This window comes from Molossus molossus, unplaced genomic scaffold (genome assembly GCF_014108415.1).
Source record: "Molossus molossus isolate mMolMol1 unplaced genomic scaffold, mMolMol1.p scaffold_m16_p_2, whole genome shotgun sequence".
Taxonomy (NCBI): Eukaryota; Metazoa; Chordata; class Mammalia; order Chiroptera; family Molossidae; genus Molossus; species Molossus molossus.
The window spans coordinates 91,137,015-91,155,248 of record NW_023425355.1 but is presented as its reverse complement, the minus strand read 5'-3'; the positions used below and the strand labels follow the sequence as shown (position 1 = coordinate 91,155,248).

The 18,234-nt window shown below is 45.9% G+C and overlaps 1 protein-coding gene across 3 annotated transcripts in view; it reads right to left on the bottom strand.

Annotated features, from left to right (window-relative positions):
• MECP2 (methyl-CpG binding protein 2) overlaps positions 1-18,234 on the bottom strand; it is a 70,529-nt gene that overhangs the window by 5,526 nt on the left and 46,769 nt on the right. The window contains exon 3 of one of the 3 annotated variants that reach the window (XM_036270369.1): positions 4,649-4,783. The exons of 1 other annotated variant lie outside the window; for it this stretch is intronic. In XM_036270369.1, the coding sequence (XP_036126262.1) occupies positions 4,649-4,783 (135 nt within the window). Of the gene's footprint in view, positions 1-284; positions 455-4,648; positions 4,784-18,234 lie in introns of those variants that run through there. One more of the 3 variants, XM_036270371.1, reaches the window with a different exon arrangement.

The window sequence follows — 18,234 nt, the reverse complement described above, 5'->3', positions numbered from 1 at the left end:
GAGTGCTCCAAACCACCGGGGAGTGATCCCCAGGATCTACTGTAAGGTAAAAAATGTGTATCATAGGCTGCCTTTTGTGTAAGAAAGAGGGGACTTTAGGAAGCACACAGCAGAAACTAAGAACTGCCGAGGCCTCTCTGGGTACACCAGAGCATAATTTTAACTCCTGAATCATGTAAAAGTTTACATAACCCAAAATAAAATGAAAACAAAAGGTAACAAAACCTTACTACATTGAATGCAAACAGAAACAAATGAATAATTATGTCAAATTGATAACATACCTCAGAGAAAAGATTTATTTCAAATATTTTTGACCCCAGTGCTCTGTAAATCCTTGGTGGGACATATTCTAAGGACAACGATAGCACCCTAGGAGCAGGGAACATGCCTAGTGTCCACGAAAGGGAACCAGGCTGGCCCCTGGGAGAAGTGGGTCGTTCTGGTTGTGGGGCGGCCTGTGGAGGTGGAAAGTGGAAGCACTTAGAGGTTAACAGGGAGAGTCAAAAGGAAACAGGTGCTGGCTGAAAGGGTTCCTCGCACTGGGCAATGCTGTGACCAGAAGAGTGTTTAAAGAATGAACTTATTATAACATAATGAAGAAAAAAATTCATGTGGTGATATTAGGGGAGAAAAGAGAGAAAGACCTAAATGAAGTAAAGGGGCAAGTCATATGGCCATGTGGGGGAAAAAGGTCCCAGACAGTAGAGAGGCCTCAAATGGGGACATGGAGGGCTTCATAGGGTTTTATTCCAAGTGTGATAGGAAGCTCTGAGCAGGGGCAGGGACAATGGTTCTTATCTTCAAAGGATCACTCTAAACCAGGGGTGGGGAAATCTTCTTTTCTGCCAAGGGCCATTCGGATACTTATCACTTGCAGGCCATACAAACTTATCAAATGAGCCTGCTATATTTGGTCAGGCTAATTTGGTGAGGCATGTGATGTTTGCTGGTATTGATGTTCCCCACCCCCGCAGTTAAACAGACTGCAGGAGACCTAAGAGGAAAGCAGGGAAGACCCCTGAGAAGCTTCTGGCAGTGGTTTTGGTTTGGGCCCAGGACGGGGACAGTGGAAGATTGGGGACATGACCATGAGGTAAAGCGACAGAGCTGGCTCATGGACTGGTGTAGGAGTGAGAAGCAGGGATGAGTTAAGGACCTCGGCCAAAGCTGGGAGGATGGAGTTCAAGGAGAGGAGAACATAGATCTTTGACTACTAGCTACAAAAGTGAGATAGCCAGCTGTGCCCAAACTCTAACGTGGCCTAAATTAACTGTTTGGGTTTTTTAAAAAGTTTATTATTGTGATAAAATTTATCTTTTTAATTGCTCCTAAGTGTAGAACAAATGAAAATTTTTTGTTAAATATTTTTTATTGATTTTTTAGAGAGGAAGAAGGGTAGAGAGAAACATCAATGTGAAAGCGAGACATTGATCAGCTGCCTCCTGCACACTGCCTTCCAGGGATCGAGCCTGTAGCCCTGGGCATGTGCCCTGACCTAGAACCAAACTGGCAACCTTTTGGTGCACAGGATGACGACGCACAACCAACTGAGCCATACCAGCCAGGCGATAAATGAAAGGACCTTTAACTTTACCTATAATATTCTAGTTCTTTAAATTGAAATTACTTGAAACCACTATGACAATATGGTGATCTTCAATTCTATGCATTGAGAGATACACAGGTGTTTGTTACTTAAAAACAAATAACAAAAGCCCCAAAGCCTAGAAGGCATTCTGCTTGGTGTGGAGGTAAAAATGATGCAAAACAGCCCTGGTCAGTTTGGCTCAGCAGTTAGAGCGTCGGCCTGCAGTCCCGAGAGACCCGGGTTCGGTTCCCACTAAGGGCATGCACCTCGGTTGCAGTTTGTCCCCAGCCCTGGTTGGGTCGTGTGGGTGGCAGCCACTCGATGTTTCTCTCTCTTTCTCTCTTCTCTCTCCCTCCCACTCTATCTGAACAAAAAAATGGGAAAATGTCCTTGGGTGAGGATTAAAAAAAAGATGCAACACAGTCCTGGCTGATTTGGCTCAGCGGTTGGAGCGTTGGCCTGTGGACCAGAGTCCCAGGTTTGGTTCCTGCTGGGGGCATGTAACAAAAATTTAAATAAAAATGATGCAAAACAGGTAATCCAAATGAGTTTACCCCTGGCCCTAGTACCTGCTCAGCCCAGGGTAACCCTGAAGTTTAAAGGATAGGATGGGATGCCTGGCAGATCCCTAAGCATCCCTCCAACACACACACACCAGGAGGTTATGGGATTTGAAGCATACACTTTTTCAAAGAAATCAAACAACCTTCTTTATCCTCCCTCTAATCACATCATGTGTGTGTGTGTGTGCGCGCGCAATTCTGAGTTTGAGGAGAACTGAGCACCTAGTTCACAGGTTTGTATATTTTAGAGTTGGAATTATCTGCAGAAAGACCACCTATTCAATTCTTCAGTGTCACAGAAGAAAAGGAAGCACAACCAGACAAGGAAACTTGTCTGAGGTCATGGTTGAGCCAAAGTGTTTTCATTGATGTCCTTGCCCTGAACCAGACTCTGCTATGGGCTGGGATGCCCGGGAAGAATTAGCATCACTATTTGGTCTTCTAGACCTCCCGGTTTAGTGTGTGTGTGACAGACAAAGAGGTAATAAAGAAACAGTGACACTCTCCACTGTTCCAGGCAGAGGAGAAGCCCAAAGATGTGGATTCCCTGGAGGAGAAAGTCCTGAGCCTGTTTCTTTTAAGCCTCATGAGGAGTTGCACAGGCTGCTCAGGAGGGCTCAAGGCAGGACAGATCAGCAATAGCAACAGCCCCATCCTGTCCCCACTATGATGCCCTCCCTGGGAGGAAGATCAGAGGCTCTGGGCGGGCCCTCTCCCCCTTCTTTATTTGGGTTAAGATGGTGCTTCTGAGAAGACTTCCCTGCTCCTGCCTCCCCCCTTCCATGAGCAGGAGCACCCTATGCCCCTCAGTGTACTTCGAATATCCCACTGTGATGAGCAACTCCCCACAAACATTTTGTGCCTTCTTTACTGTCATCTCCCTGCTCAACATACAGTGCAAGACATAGAAACAGAGCTTAATAATCATGTGCCAAATGGCAATCACAATTCAGATACTGTGCTACCTTTGCTTCTTTTGATGGCTATATCCCTGTGACCATTAGCTTCAAGGAGCAGGGGCGAGCTTAGCACCCAAAGCAAGCAGGCACTGAGTGACTAAATAACAAGTTTGGGCACTACCAGTAGCCTGGTGGTCACTGGTGGTTTAGGGTTGGCAGGAGATGAGGCTGGGGTGGTCACTGATGGCTCTGGTGTCACATTCACCCAGGACCACAGACAATGATATCCACAGTGACGGGGAGGGAGGAATCACGAGGGCAGCAGTATGGGAGACGGTTACACTGGGAGGATGGGTTCCAGGCTTCCACAGACTGGATTCCAGCAATGAGGTGGTCAGGTCCACAGATACTCCTCCTAAAACCACTAAAAAGGATGGACTGAACATCTTCTAGAAGATGTTATAGAAGACAGTTTAAAAACTCTTACCTACACAGATAGGTGGGCAAGAAATTAAGGAATGCATAGGCTAAAGAATAAGGGAAGGAAGGAAAGGTGTCCTGTTCGGTGAAGAAATGTGGCAAGCAGCCCCTTAACCAGAGATCAAACTGAGTACTACTGACTGTGGCCAGCCTGTAGAAGTGCTGTGGAGGACTATATAGGTGCATCAGCACCACCTCATTTGCAGGAAGGGGTAACAGAGGCAATGAGGAAACAACTAAAAGGGTCTAAAGAGAGGGTCTATTCCACACAACAATGGAAATATGTTTAAACGTGGGGAGATGGCCCAGCCAGTGTGGCTCAGTGGATTGAGCATCGTCCCATGGACTGAGAGGTCCCAGTTCAATTCCCGGTCAGGGCATCGAACATGCCCGGGTTGTGGGCTTGATCCCCAGTAGTGGGTGTGCAGGAGGCAGCTGATGTTTCTCTCTCACATAGATGTTTCTCTCGCTCTCTCCCTTCCTCTCTCTCTAAAAAAATCAATTAAAAAATATGTATTTTTTTAAAAAGTGGGGAGATGGCCCTGGCCAGCGTACCTCAGTGGATAGAGTATTGGCCCACGTACCAAAGGGTCACAAGTTTGATTCCAGGTCAAGGACATGTGCCTGGGCTGCAGATTCAATCCCCGGCCCTGGTTGTGAGTGCCACCAATTGATGTGTCTCTTTCACATCAATGTTACTGTCTGTCTCTCTCTTCCTCCCTCCCTTCCACTCTCTCTAAAATTCAATGGAAAAAAATATCCTTGGGTGAGGATTAACAACAACAAAAAAAAGTGGGGAGATGACATCAATATAACTGGAAGCTGTGCTGGTTGATAGTAATATTTTAAAGCAGTTTCGGGAAAGCTTTCTAACAATTAAAGAGAAAGCCTTCACGTTACACAACTACATTAAGAGAAAAAGCTGGAAACCTTGTACAAGTGCCTTCTTTTAGTGGCTGAAAAAACCACAATGTCTTCCACAGTGTTATGTTCTATATGGTGAAGCTGTGAGTGTGAATGAAGGTGTCAAGATATTTCCCTGTGTTTAAAATAAAGTCATTGCTGAAGGAAGCCTTGCCTAGGACCTGACTTTTAATGTCGATGGAACAACTCACCTGTGCATAGTGTGGGCTGAAGCACAAATCGGGGTTATGGTGAAAAATGGTTGGCTGATGGAGATACTGGGTGCAAATGCCAATGGAGACTTCAATGGCCTGGTGGTCTGTTTTTTGTTTTTGTTTTTTTTTTCTCTTTATTGATTTTAAAGAGAGAGGAAGGGAGAGGGAGAGAGAGATAGAAACATTAATGAGAGAGAACATCGACTGGCCACCTACTGCATGTCCCCCACTGGGGACTGGGCCCACAACCTGGGCATGTGCCCTGACCAGGAATTCAACCAGCAATCTCTTGGTGCATGGGACAATGTTCAACCACTGAGCCTCACCGGCCAGGCTGGTGTTCTGTTGTTGTTGTTGTTTTTTATCCTCACTCGAGGACATTATTATTTTTTTTGCATTTATCTTCAGACAGAGTGGGGTGGGGGAGAGAAACATCGACGTGAGAGAGACACATCGACTGGTTGCCACCTACACGACCTCAACCAGGGCTGGGGACAAACTGCAACCGAGGTATGTGCCCTTAGTGGGAACCAAACCCAGGTCTCTCTGGACTGCGGGCCAACGCTCTAACCACTGAGCCAAACCGGCCAGGGCTGGTGTTCTGTTTTTTAAACAGAATTGTCACTGGTTTTGTTAGTGAGCTCTGGTTACCAAATCACATAGATTTGGCACGGTCTACCTCACCTATTTTTCCCTTAACAACTATATTTTACTGTGCAATTTGTAAAACAAAAGATTTTTTCCTCCAGGAATGCACATGTTGCATTCAAGCAGAAAGGTCTTCACAAATCTTAAATATCTATGAAGCATGAGAGAAGGCTCTTGATAACAAAACATCATTCAGTGATTCTGCTGCTAGACCGCAAACATCAGACCAAATCTTTCCTTTGATCTAGCAGAAGAAAATTAGAGTCACAGGAATCTTGTTTTTGAGCCAAATCATTTTATCTCAAGGGGTCTGATGGCGAGAACTGCCTGTATTTTAATAATGAAAGTAACCTACAGTAATCCTGTAGAAAGTGGCCATGGGAGGCTGCACCTGATGCTCATTTGACCCAAGGCTACTGTACATACAGGGGAGCAAACAACCAACAGCTAGCAGGTACAGCTAGCCAGACAACTGTGGGAGGAGGAACTACTCAATCTCCAAGGCCTTCAGATAAAAAAAAAAAAAGAAAAGAAAAAAAAGGCTACAAAGCCAGGTGAAAACAGCAGCTGAAAGTTTTTCACTTGAATTGGTTTAGTTCCTCCCACAGTGAGCTCCAGAGAACCTTCCAGAGCCCCAGCAATATCCTGACCTTTCCCAATTACACTCATGTTTGCATCATGCCAATTCCAGATGTTATTTCTCATCATCTTTCATTTCTAGTTATCCATCCCATGGAGCTGCACCAGGAACCCAAGTACCACGAACTACAAGGTCAGGGCAGTGGCTACTTCCCCAGGTCAATGGTCAGGGACCAGAGGATAGAAATGGCCTCCTTATAGTAGCTGCTTCCATCCTTAAGTGTCATTCACTTGATGCTTCCAATTCTTTGCACCTTCAGTGTGAGCTGCAGAATCTAAGAATCAAGGAAGCTTTTCTGTACAAATCAATAAAAGCAGCAGCACTGAGACGCCAGCTTTGGCCCCTTTAAAGATCTGAGAGAAATCAAACTGTACTGACTGAGAATCTCAGTGGTCTTTGCGAAGCAAAAGAGGTGATGGTGTTTCAGCTCAAAGGCTACTGTGGTTGAACGTGAAATTTAGTGACCCTGCTCTGAATTCAGTTTCTTTCTTTCTTTCTTTCTTTCTTTTTTTGCATTTATCTTCAGATAGAGTGGGAGGGAGAGAGGGAGGAGAAGAGAGAAAGAAACATCAAGTGGCCACCACTCACATGACCCCAATGCGGTCGGGGACAAACTGCAACTGAGGTACATGCCCTTAGCGGGAACCGAACCTGGGACTCTCTGGTCCATGGGCCGACGCTCCAACCACTGAGCCAAACTGGCCAGGGCCAGTATATTTCTTAATACCCCAGTTTTAGAAGATGCAAGAAACTGTCTATTTTTTGTTTTGTTTTGTTTGTTAATCCTCACCCAAGGATATTTTTCCATTGATTTTTAGAAAGAGTGGAAGGGAGAGAGGGAAAGAAAGAGAGAGATCTATGTGAGAGAGACACATTGATTGGCTGCCTCCCACATGACCCTGACCAGGGCTAGGGATCGAACCTGCAGCCCAGGTATGTGCCTTTGATTGGGAATCGAACCCGTGACCCTTTGGTCCATGTGCTGATGCTCTAACCACTGAGAAAAACTGACCAGGGCAAAACTGTCTGTTTAAAAAAGCTAAATAAAACAGTTTTTGCCACCCAAAGGTAGATCCCTCCCCAGATGAAGCCAACCAGCACCATAAGGTAAGTCTCATCTTTATAGCACAAGTCCACCATACATGGGGAAAGAAAAGCAGTTTTATTTATTTATTTTATCCTCACCACTTTTGTTCAGATAGAGTGGGAGGGAGAGAGAGAAAGAGAAACACTGACGTAAAAGGGACACATCGAGTGGCTGCCTCCCGCATGACCCCAGCCAGGGCCAGGGACAAATCGCAACGGAGGTACGTGCCCTTGACCGGAATCGAACCCACGACTCATTGGTCTGCAGGCCAACGCTCTAACCACTGAGCCAAACCAGCCAGGGCAAGAAAAGCAGTTTTTTTTTTTGTTTGTTTTTTTTATCCTCACCCGAGGACATTTTTCCATTTTTTGTTCAGGTAGAGTGGGAGGGAGAGAGAGGAACAGAGAGAGAGAGAGAAACATTGACGTGAAGGGACACATCGAGTGGCTGCCACCCGCACGACCAACCAGGGCCGGGGACAAACTGCAACCGAAGTACGTGCCCTTAGCGGGAACCGAACCCGGGTCTCTCCGGACCACAGGCCGACGCTCTAACCGCTGAGCCAAACCGGCCAGGGCAAAAAAGCAGTTTTAAACAAACATTGCTGATGGGAAAATAGTCAGGCAGTTCCTCAAAAGGTTGAACATGGAATTTCCATACGAACAAGCAATTTCACTCCTAGGTATAAACCCAAGAGAATTGAAAATAGGGACTTGAACAGATAGATACTTGCATGCCAATGTTTAGAAATGATTCACAGTAGCCAAAAGGTGGAAACAACTTAAGTGTACATTGACAGATAATATGGAGAAACAAATGTGGTGTATCCATGCAATGGAATGTAATTCAGCCATAAAAAAGGAAGTTCTGACACATGCTACAACACGGATAAACCTTGGGAGACTGCTCAGTGAAATAACCCCCTCACAAAAAAGACATACTGAATGATTCCATTTATACAAAATGTCCAGAATAGGCAAATCCACACAGACAGAAAGTAGATTATTTCACTGCCAGGGACTAGGTATAGTAGATAACAGGGAGTTACTGCTAATGGGGTATAGGGCTTTTTTTTTTTTTTTTTTTTTTTTATAGTAGTGATGAAAACGTTCTGGAACTAAACAGAGTTGATAGTTATACAACACTGAATGTGGTAAATGCCACTGAACTGTATAATTTAAATGGGTGAATTTCATGACATGTGAATTAAAAAGAAATTTTTTTTCTATCCTCACTCGAGGACATTTTTCAATATTTTGTTCAGATACAGTGGGAGAGGAAGGGAGGGAGGGAGGGAGGAGGAAGGGAGGGAGAGATCAATGTGAAAGGGACACATCGAGTGGTTGCCACCCACATGACCCAACCAGGGCCAGGGACAAACTGCAACCAAGGTACGTGCCCTTAGCAGGAACCGAACCCGGGTCTCTCCAGACTGCAGGCCAATGCTCTAACCGCTGAGCCAAACCGGCCAGGGCAAAAAAAAAAATTTAATTATGTTTTTATTGATTTGAGAGAAAGAGGAAGGGAGATAGAGAGAAACATCGATGAGAGAGAATCATGGATTAGCTGCCTCCTGCACGCCCCCTATTGAGGATTAATCCCACAATCCAGGCATATGCTCCGGAGGGAATCCAACCAACAACCTCTGGCTGCACAGGACGATGCTCAACCAACTCAGGCACACCAGCTAGGGCTCATGGTATGTGAATTTTATCTCAATTTTTGTAATACCCCACTAAAATGACAGCTGACTTCACCAATTACCCTAAATCATCAAGGTAAGTTTTGTGATTCCCATGCAGTGCTCAGCAGCCGCAACTGTCTCCAAGCAAGCCCGTTTGGTTGCAGGTACAGAGCTCAGGCAAACAGCTCTGTCATCTATGCCAGAGAAAAAGCCCAGCATGGGGACCTAGGGTGACATGTGCTAGACTGGACCAAGCTGACCTGAATACTACATGTGAAGCCCAGAACATGGTAACAATGCCAGTCAGAAAGGAATTTAATTCAAGAAGTTTAATTACTAGGCATTTAGCTAAGTTAAAGGTTATTGGTTAAATATTGAGGGCATTTGATCAATTATTTTTATTGTGGTAAAACACACATAACATAAAATTTACCATTAGCAACACTTAACACATTCACAATGTTGTGCAACCATCACCACTATCTAGTTCCAGAACATTTCATTGCCCATAGAGGAAACCCCATACCCATTAAGTGGTCGTCTTCCAGTCCCCCCTTATTCCCAGCCCTTTACAACCATTAATCTCCTTTCTGTCTCTATGGATTTGCCACTTCTGGACATTTCATATAAATGGAATCATACACTGTGTGGCCTTTTGTGCCAGGCTCCTTTCACTCAGCATGTTTTCAAGGTTCATCCATGTTATAGTATTGTGTCAGAACATCATCCCTTTTTATGGCTGAATAACATTCCATGTATGGAAACATCACACTTTTTTTTATCCAGTCTTCTGCTGGTGAATAACATCTGGGCTGTTTCCTATGAACATCTGTGTATAAGATTTTGCATAGATGTATGTTTTCAATTATTTTGGGTCTACACCTAGAGTGGAATTGTTGGGTCATATGGGAACTCCATGTTTAACCTTTTGAGAAACTGCCAGATTTTTTCCCATGGAGCTTCCTTTGGGGGTGATGACAATGTTCTGGAACTAGATAGGAGTAAAGTGGGGTGGCAGAAACCATCTTCTCTCTGGTCCGGAAAGTTCCAACAGCTGGTCTCCATAGGCACTTACATTGTGCCTGCCGTTTTGGTCCCCAGCAATACATTCCCACAGATGCTTCTCTCCCTCACCATTTTCTGTTGATACTGTTTTCCTCTTATCTCTGTATTATTTTTTAATTATTAATTAATTTTATAAAGAGAGAAAAGGGGGGGGGGAGGAAATCAATTTGTTGATTCACTTATTTACGTATTCATTGGTTGCTTCTTGTATGTGCCCTGACTGGGGATCAAACCTACAACCTTGGTGTATCGGGACAATGCTCTAACCAACTGAGCTCTCCGGCCAGGGCACCTTTACGTTCTTTTATGTAAACAATTTTTACAGATTTTATCAAGTGTCAGCTGCTTTTACTGAAGAACAGAATATTTGCCAATATAAAATTTAATACAGAGGCAACATATTTGGGGTGAGGGAAGGGGGCAGAAAGGAGATCTCTAGTAAAAGAGAGAACTCTGCATAACAGTCAGCTAATTTTATCTGAATATCTCATAACTCGAAGTGAATGGTCTTGTTTTCATTATTGTGCCTCTTACCAGTGTAGGTCACCCCATATCTTCATGCCTGACAAACTTTTGTTTCCCGAAGATGACATCTAAGTCCACTGAAATAACCAACAAAACAAAAAAAGGGGAAATCTCTCTATCAGAGTTGGCAAACAAGAAGGGTGCCACCAGTGGCTGAAGTACTTTTGAGAGAATGCTTGCTGTAAGATGTGATGCAGTTAGAGTCAATGTGCGAGAAGTTCTGCTCCCACAGTTCTACCACACTCAAACATGGGGCAGGGTGGAGCCATCAGGGAGGTCTAGAGATAGGATTCCTAACAGAGCCGTAGGAAATCTTCAAGGTCAGAATAAACAGGATAATGGAGCCAGCAAGGCTGGCTGAAGTGCAATTTGCTGGTGGCAAATGAAGGGCCTGGAAGCCCACTGTACGTGGAAAGGACAGTGACAGTCTGAGAGGTTCCCCTGGGCACTGCTCAGAGGAGGGGAGGGGCAGAGAAGGGCTGTGGGACTCCAGTGACTCTACACTGCTGGAACATCCATAGAGAGATACAGAGATATGGATGGAGATCCCACTTGTCTCAGCAACCTCTCTGACAGTACCCTGGGAATCCATCCTACCCCCAACCCAGCTTCTAACAACAGGGTTCAAAGCCACCAGGAAGCAGCAGGCAAGTAGCAGGGACTAGGTCTCTATCCCATAAACAACTTGGGGACTGGCTAAAAAGTAAGAAACATGCCTGGTGACAAGACAAATATCAACGAACAGGTCACTTCCCTGTGTACAAACACTAACTGGGTAGAAAACACAAAAGAAAGATTGAATACTGTCTGTCCAGTCAAGATCCCAATGGAATTCCCTTTGGAACCAAGCATGTACCCAGAATAAGCATCTGCGAACAGCCAAAGAACATATCAGGGTGCAGGGCCGTGACTTGCTTCTATTGGCCACTGCATCACACACCACACAACAAACTTGATTCCACATGGATCAGAGAATTAGGATCAAATAGCAGGTTACAACTCCCCACAGAATTGCTCTCTCCCAATCCCTAATAAAATAAGAAACAAAGCAAAGGTTGGGAGGAGGAATGTGAAGGGAAGAATTCATCACACAAAGGAAAAGGACATAAAATCAAACACAGTACATTTCAAAACCAAGAAGCCTAGAAAAGGATTCTAGAGGACAAAGCAGCAGCAAGACTGAGCTTCTGCCCTTGCCTCATCCCCAGAAGCCATGTTGGGGAGCCAACAATACCCCAAGACCTGTCAGGCAACAAGCTGGCAAGAAGCAACTGGGAGCCAGTAACTTTTTCCTTGTAGGCCCAAGAATTACAGAAGCTCCTGCTGTGAGGTACAGAACAAACAGAACAAACAGGTAAAGTGCCAGTGAGCCAGGCTGGCTCTGTGGGAGGCAACTGCTCTTGAGTACACACAGACTCAGGGAACCAACTGGAGCCTGAGGTGCCCCCTTTTCACATCCCTACAGGAATGGCATACATGTCCTCCAAGCAGCTTGGGTAAGCCTTGGTATAAGACTTTTTTTTTTTTAAATCCTCACCCGAGGACATTTTTCCACATTTTGTTCAGATAGAGTGGGAAGGAGGGAGGGAGGGGGGAGGGGGGGAGAGAGGGAGAGGGAGAGGGGGAGAGAGAGAGAGAGAGAGAGAAACATCAATGTGAAAGGGACACATCGAGTGGTTGCCACCCGCACGACCCAACCAGGGCTGGGGGCAAACTGCAACCTAGGTATGTGCCCTTAGCGGGAACCAAACCCGGGTCTTTCTGGACCGCAGGCCGACGCTCTAACCGCTGAGCAAAACTGGCCAGGGTGACATTTAACACAATTGTTTTTTTTAATCCTCACCCAAGGATATTTTCCCTTTTATCTTCAGCTAGAGTGGGAGGGAGGGAGGGAGGAAGGGAGGGAAGGAGGGAGGGAGGGAGGGAGAAAAGGGGGTAGGGAGGAAGGAAGAGAAACATCAATGTGAGAGAGACACATTGACTGGTTGCCTCCCGCACAACCCCAACCAGGGTCAGGGACGAACCGCAACTGAGGTACGTGCCCTGACCAGAATTGAACCTGTGACTCTTTGATCCATAGGCTGACGCTCTAACTACTGAGCTAAATCAGCCAGGGCCATTTAATACAACTCTCAGGACAGAGAGAAGAATCTAGATACTGCCAAAGACTATCCCCCACTATAATTCCCCTCAGTGTGTAACTTCTCTCTGACCATAAGATAAAGAGCTCACCATAGCCCAGAGGGGAAAGCAGAGAGAGTGGATGCCAAGAGATTGGAACAGAGGTCCAAGAATTCCCCCACTGTACCAAAGCAAACAGAATGACTTCATGGAGCCATCCAAGCCTGAGCCAAGATGACAAAAAATTAAATGGTAACTCTGCAAACATATTATGGCCAGAAGGAAAAAAAAAAAAAGAGGGAAGGAGATGGCTCAGGAAAGGTAAATTTCTCCATGAAGAAGAGAATACACCACAGGGAAGAGAAGGAAAGCCCCCACAAGTTTATAAGAACATGTTCTCAATAGAAGTTCAAAGATAAGATGATAAAACAGTAAGGTGAAAGGGCAAGTTTCCAATCTAGAGAAACAAACTGCAGACCAAACCACATCATTATGGAACTCATAAATACATTTAAAAAGAACCTTAAACAGAATATACATAGCTGAAAATCAAATCAAACAAACAGTGAATGCAGATGAAAAAGATAAAGCCAAAAAAAATTAGAGCAAAGCTAATAGTATTGGAAAAGACACAAAGCCAATCTAACAGAAGGATAACTTGTGTCCCCATAGTAGGGGACCCCCATAATGGAAAAGATGTCATCAAAGATATAAGAGAATTGACCTGAAATGAAGACAAGTTGCATATGCAGCTTGAAAGAAAACATTGTGTTCCCAGGAAAACGTGATAAAGAACACTCAACAGTAAGCCTCTGGTCAACCTCCTCAACTTCAAGGATAAAAAAAGAATTCTTCAGACTCCCTGAGGGAAAAAACAAATGACATCCTAGGGGGGAAACATCAGAAGACCAGGTGTATGTAACATCTACGAAGTTCCAGGACAGTTCACTGCAGTGGTAAGGAGCATAGGCTCTAAAGCCAGCAAGCTGTGAGCTCAAATACTGGCATAGCTGTTATGGGTCTCTGTATGTATGTACGTACGTGTGTGTGTATGTGCGCGCGCACACGGCCAGAGGTGATGCCTGAGAGATGGGCAGGGGCCCGATGCCTGAGGGAGTCCTCTCTGAGGTGAATCTGAACCCAGATCTAAAGGAAGTAAGGGGTGAAGGAGCAGGTCATATAAAGGGGCCTAGGCATAAGGAGCAGCAACAGCCAAGGTCCTGACCCCAGGAAAAATCTGGCATGTTCCAGGAAAAGCAAGAATGATGGGCTGGAGCCACATGAGCAAGGCAGAGAAAATGAGACAGGCCTGGCTACATAACTTGTAGAACCCAGTCCAACATGAAAATGCAGGGCCCTTTGTTCAAAAACAGAGAATTTTGAGATGGCCACAATAGAGCATTAAACCAAGCACAGTTCTTCTAAGTCCTGGACATTATATAGGTTACATGCTCAAGAAGCCAGTCCTGCTTCCAGGCAATGGACTTTGGATTTTATTTTGAGAGGAGTGAGAGGCCCCCAGAGGGCTTTTTTTTTTTTTTTTTGTCTCAGAGTAGCAACATGATCAAATAAACAATTTAAAAAAGTTCATTGACTATGTGGAACATGTAGTGTGTGTGGCTGAGGGGACAAGGAGACACAAGGTACTGCAGGGCATGATCATGGTTTGGGGTATTAAATGTTTACTAGAGACTGACACCAGGGAATAGGGGAGGAAGTGGGTCTAGGAGGAGGAAGAAGCCGAAGTGCGATGTAGACCCAACAAAGCTCTGGCCCTCCATGGGCAGAGATGGCAGGACAGGGGTTTTGTACTCCCTCTCACTCAAGTCACCTGGGCGCTGTTCTGGAAACAATGTGACCTAGGCTCTCACTCAAAGGAACAGGCAGTTGGAGCTGCCTGCTGACCATACCCCCAAGCTGGGGTATCTACAGGTGACCTCTGTGCTGCATGAGCTATTGCATAGTCTAGGTAAATGATGAGGTGGCTGGTCTAGGTGCTGTTAGTGGAGGGCATGTGTGTGCTAGGGGTAGTAGGGGCACCGATCAACGGTTCTGATTTCCCTATTTTATGTTTTTAATGTTGAGACATTTTGCCTTCTAGAGGTCTAAAGGACAGTTGGATATATGAGCCTATAGTTCAGGGGTGAGGTCGGGGCTAGAGACAGATATTCAGGAGTCCTCAGCACAGAGGTCTGAAGAGCCAGAAGAGTGAGTGAGAGCATCTCAGATGTGAGTGTGAACAACCCTTCCTCCACTATCTGGAGTTCTGATGAGGAGAAGAGTCAGCAAAGGAGACAGAGGAAGAGGAGTGAGGTGGTAGCTGGACAATCAGGTGTATCTGTCCAGATTATTGGTGGCAAGTAACAGACCAACTCCAGATGATTAACACAGACAAGGAGCTGATTAAAAGGCTACTGGAAGATAGAAGGTGGTGATGTTTGCACAATGTGAATGTACTTAATACTATGGAACTGTACACTTAAAAATGGTAAAGTTCATGTTATGTATATTTTACCATAATAACAAAAACTGGGGGGGGGGGGGCTTACTGGGTGGCCAGAAAATCCCTAGAGGGTTGGAGGAACAGGTTTTGAGTTTATTTGGCCAGGAACAATATTCCAAATCCTGCTGCCAGGCTGGCACAGGGCAGACAGCACTGCTTCTGCCACCCTGCAGGGGGCAGCACTGGCCACAGGTCACTGGGGTCTCTCCTGCAGCCCTGACACTGAGCAATGGCTTCTCATGCTGCCCACCCTCTTCTCCCCAGGCAGGTGGGTCTGAGTGGTGGAGCCCTGGCACATGCCCATACTCTCCTGCAGGGCTCAGGCCATTTTTTGGATAAAGGACCAGATAGCAAATATTTTCTGCTTTGCTGGTTACGTGGTCTCTGTTACAACTACTCAACTTGCTGGTGTAGTGGGAGAGCAGCCACAGACAAAGCATAAAGGAAGGGGTGGGCTGGACTGCAATAAATTTTTATTTACAAAACAGGCAGTGGGCCAGATTTGGCCCTGGGATATAATTTGCTGAAAGCTGCCCCAGCTGAAAGGGAACCTAGAAAAAGAAGCATCTGGCATTTTTAGCAACTACAGTCAGAAGTCACTTGGCCCCCCGCCATCCAACTCATAAGGTGGGGTGAGAGTTCCTCCAAACACAGAAAGGGACTCAGAGATGAAATAAGGTGGCCAAGGAAAATAAAATCGACTATGCCAGTGATGCTGTACAAGGAAAGGGTGAGGTCCCAGAAGAGACACAAGGTTTCCAGGAGGGAATAACCACATCAAAAGGAGGAATTCCAATGGCCACAGCGATGTGGACATCCACTGGGGGCTGAAGACTGTCCGTGGAATGTGAGGAAGAAAGCTTCTGTGGAGTGGGTTGAACAAAGAATGGGAGGTGAGGACAGGGAATGGTGAATAGCCAACTCTTGAAGAGCTTGGTCAAAGGTGGAACAGAGAACAGGACAGGAGCAGAGGAGGGAGTGCTCAGCGAAGATAGGAAATTCTAAAACATGTTCGTAGGGTAATGGGCATGATTCATGAGAGGAGGGAAAATGGACAGAATGCCAGGAGTATGGAACCTGTGAGCTAGAAGCCCAGGAAGTCATTGTCACCAGCAGAGCTGTTACAGCTCCATGGGTGGAGCAGTTTCCAGTGATGACAAAGTCCAGGCTGTGACCATGGTAGTGGGTGGCTGAGGTCATTGAAAGAGGTGGTCAAGGAGAGGGGGAAGCCAGGTGCCCGGAGGGCCACTATGTGCACACTTAAGTCACCTGTGGGAAGGAAATGACTGGGTCAGAAAGACAAAGACTGTGGGCCTGGCACTGAATCCTCAATGGAGGGGGACTATTTGGGATGGTGAGGAAGCCTGTGACAGGGAATGTGTGGGCTTGGAAAGCTGAGTGGAATGAACATCTCAGCATGCTTTTTAAAATTGACTTTAGAGGGAGGAAGAGGGAAAGGGAAGGAGCAAAAGGAAGGAGGGAGGGATGGGGAGAAATGAGAAACATCCAGCAGTTGCCTCCCATATGCGCCCCGACTGGAGAGCAACCTAGGTATGTGCCCTGACCAGGAATCAAACTCGTGACCTTCTGGTACACAGGACAGCACTCCAACCAACTGAGCCATCCGGCCAGGCTCAGCATGCTTTTTTGAGAGCATGGATCATGAACATAGAAGACACAGCTCCTCCTCCTGCTGAGGGTACAAGGGCCATGACAATTAACAGGCTGCTTGCTCTCTTGGTATAAAGTGGGAGCAAGAGAGGAAGGACCTAACCTGGACGAGGCCTGGGGTCTTAGGAAGGGTTTTCTGCAGAAAAAGATTCCTGAGCTGAGTCTTCAAGAATAAATCGGAGGAAGAAATGCTGCAGGGGAACCACAGATAGCAGTTCTGTATGGCTGAGGGTACACCTATGAGAATAGGGGTGGCAACGGAAGAAGCCAGAAGAAACAGGCAGGGGTCACATTAGGGGCCTCAATACCATTTGAAGACAGAGTGCCACTCTTGGTTTTAAAGGAGGGGATATTTTACTCTAGAGACTGCATGTAGAAATGTGTAGGAGATTTAGCGAGTTATTGTAGGAGTCCTAGAGAGAGATGAGGTCTTGAACCAGGTTAGTGGAAGAAGGGATGAAGAGAGAGGTTGGAGAAATAAAGAAACATAGGGCAGGGCTGGCTGGCTCCTGGGATGTGGGCAGTGATGGGTGAGGCAGGAGACTTTCGGGTTCCCAGTTTGCACGACTGGTGTTACCAAGTATGACACAGACCAGAGGACATGGGGTTTGGCTGATCGGTCTTCTGATATAAGCAACCTTATATGGGGGGGAGGCAGGGATTTGGTCTGGCAAGCACTGAGTTGAGAATGGGAAGGAGAAAAAAGGGCAAAAACCCTCAAATGCCTTGCACAGTAAAATCTGACTAAACTGTACATATACCTCATAAGCCTTTTTCTAACATGAAGCAAAACAAGTTTTATTTCCTTCATACTTCATTTTCATGTGCTCTGTCGCCACCTAATGGGATGTTAGTTGAAACCCAAAGACTCATTCATGGACTGTCAGGTGGGCATCAGGAGGCTCCTGACAGAGTAGCCATCCAGGTGGTGGTGGTATGGCAGATGGGACAGCGGCAGGGTGGAGAAGGAACTGTCCAGCTAATTTTAGACATCTGACAACATCTCTAGGGTCCACAGGACCTTGTTCTGGATAATCAGATGTTTCTGGAGCTAACAGAGACATTCACTCATTAATACCTTGTTCAACTTAAGATCATTTTCACAGATGCCCTTCAACCTTTACTCCTCTGTACTCCCAGGATCAACCATCAAACTGAATCATGTTCAGGGAACTACTGTGCAGACATCCATGAAACTGTTATTTGGTGGGACAAAAATTCTGGGACATTGAGCCTAGATGAATTCAGTTTTTGGTTCTGGTATTTAACGTGCCACCTCTAGGTCTAGGTGGACTTACTCCTTGCTGCTAACTTGCCTTCCTCCCACAGTTCTGGCATATCTACGAATGTTATTCACTGAACAAAAAGTGTAACAAGTGCCATACCAGAGGTAACAAGGGGAAGCTGTGGTGGGCGAGCAGAGGCAGTCACTGCTCTCAGTGGCTTCAGCAGAGCAGGGGGCACACGCAGTAATAGGTAACTTCACCATCATCTGGGACTGCTTGGAGAGAAGTCCACAGGAGCCTCAATGCAGGACACAGAGTCCAGTGCAGGGGAGGGGACAAAGAGATGAGGGCCAAAGAGCATGACCTGGTTTAACTCCCCTTTTTGCCAGTGAAGAGCTGCAAGAAGCAAATCA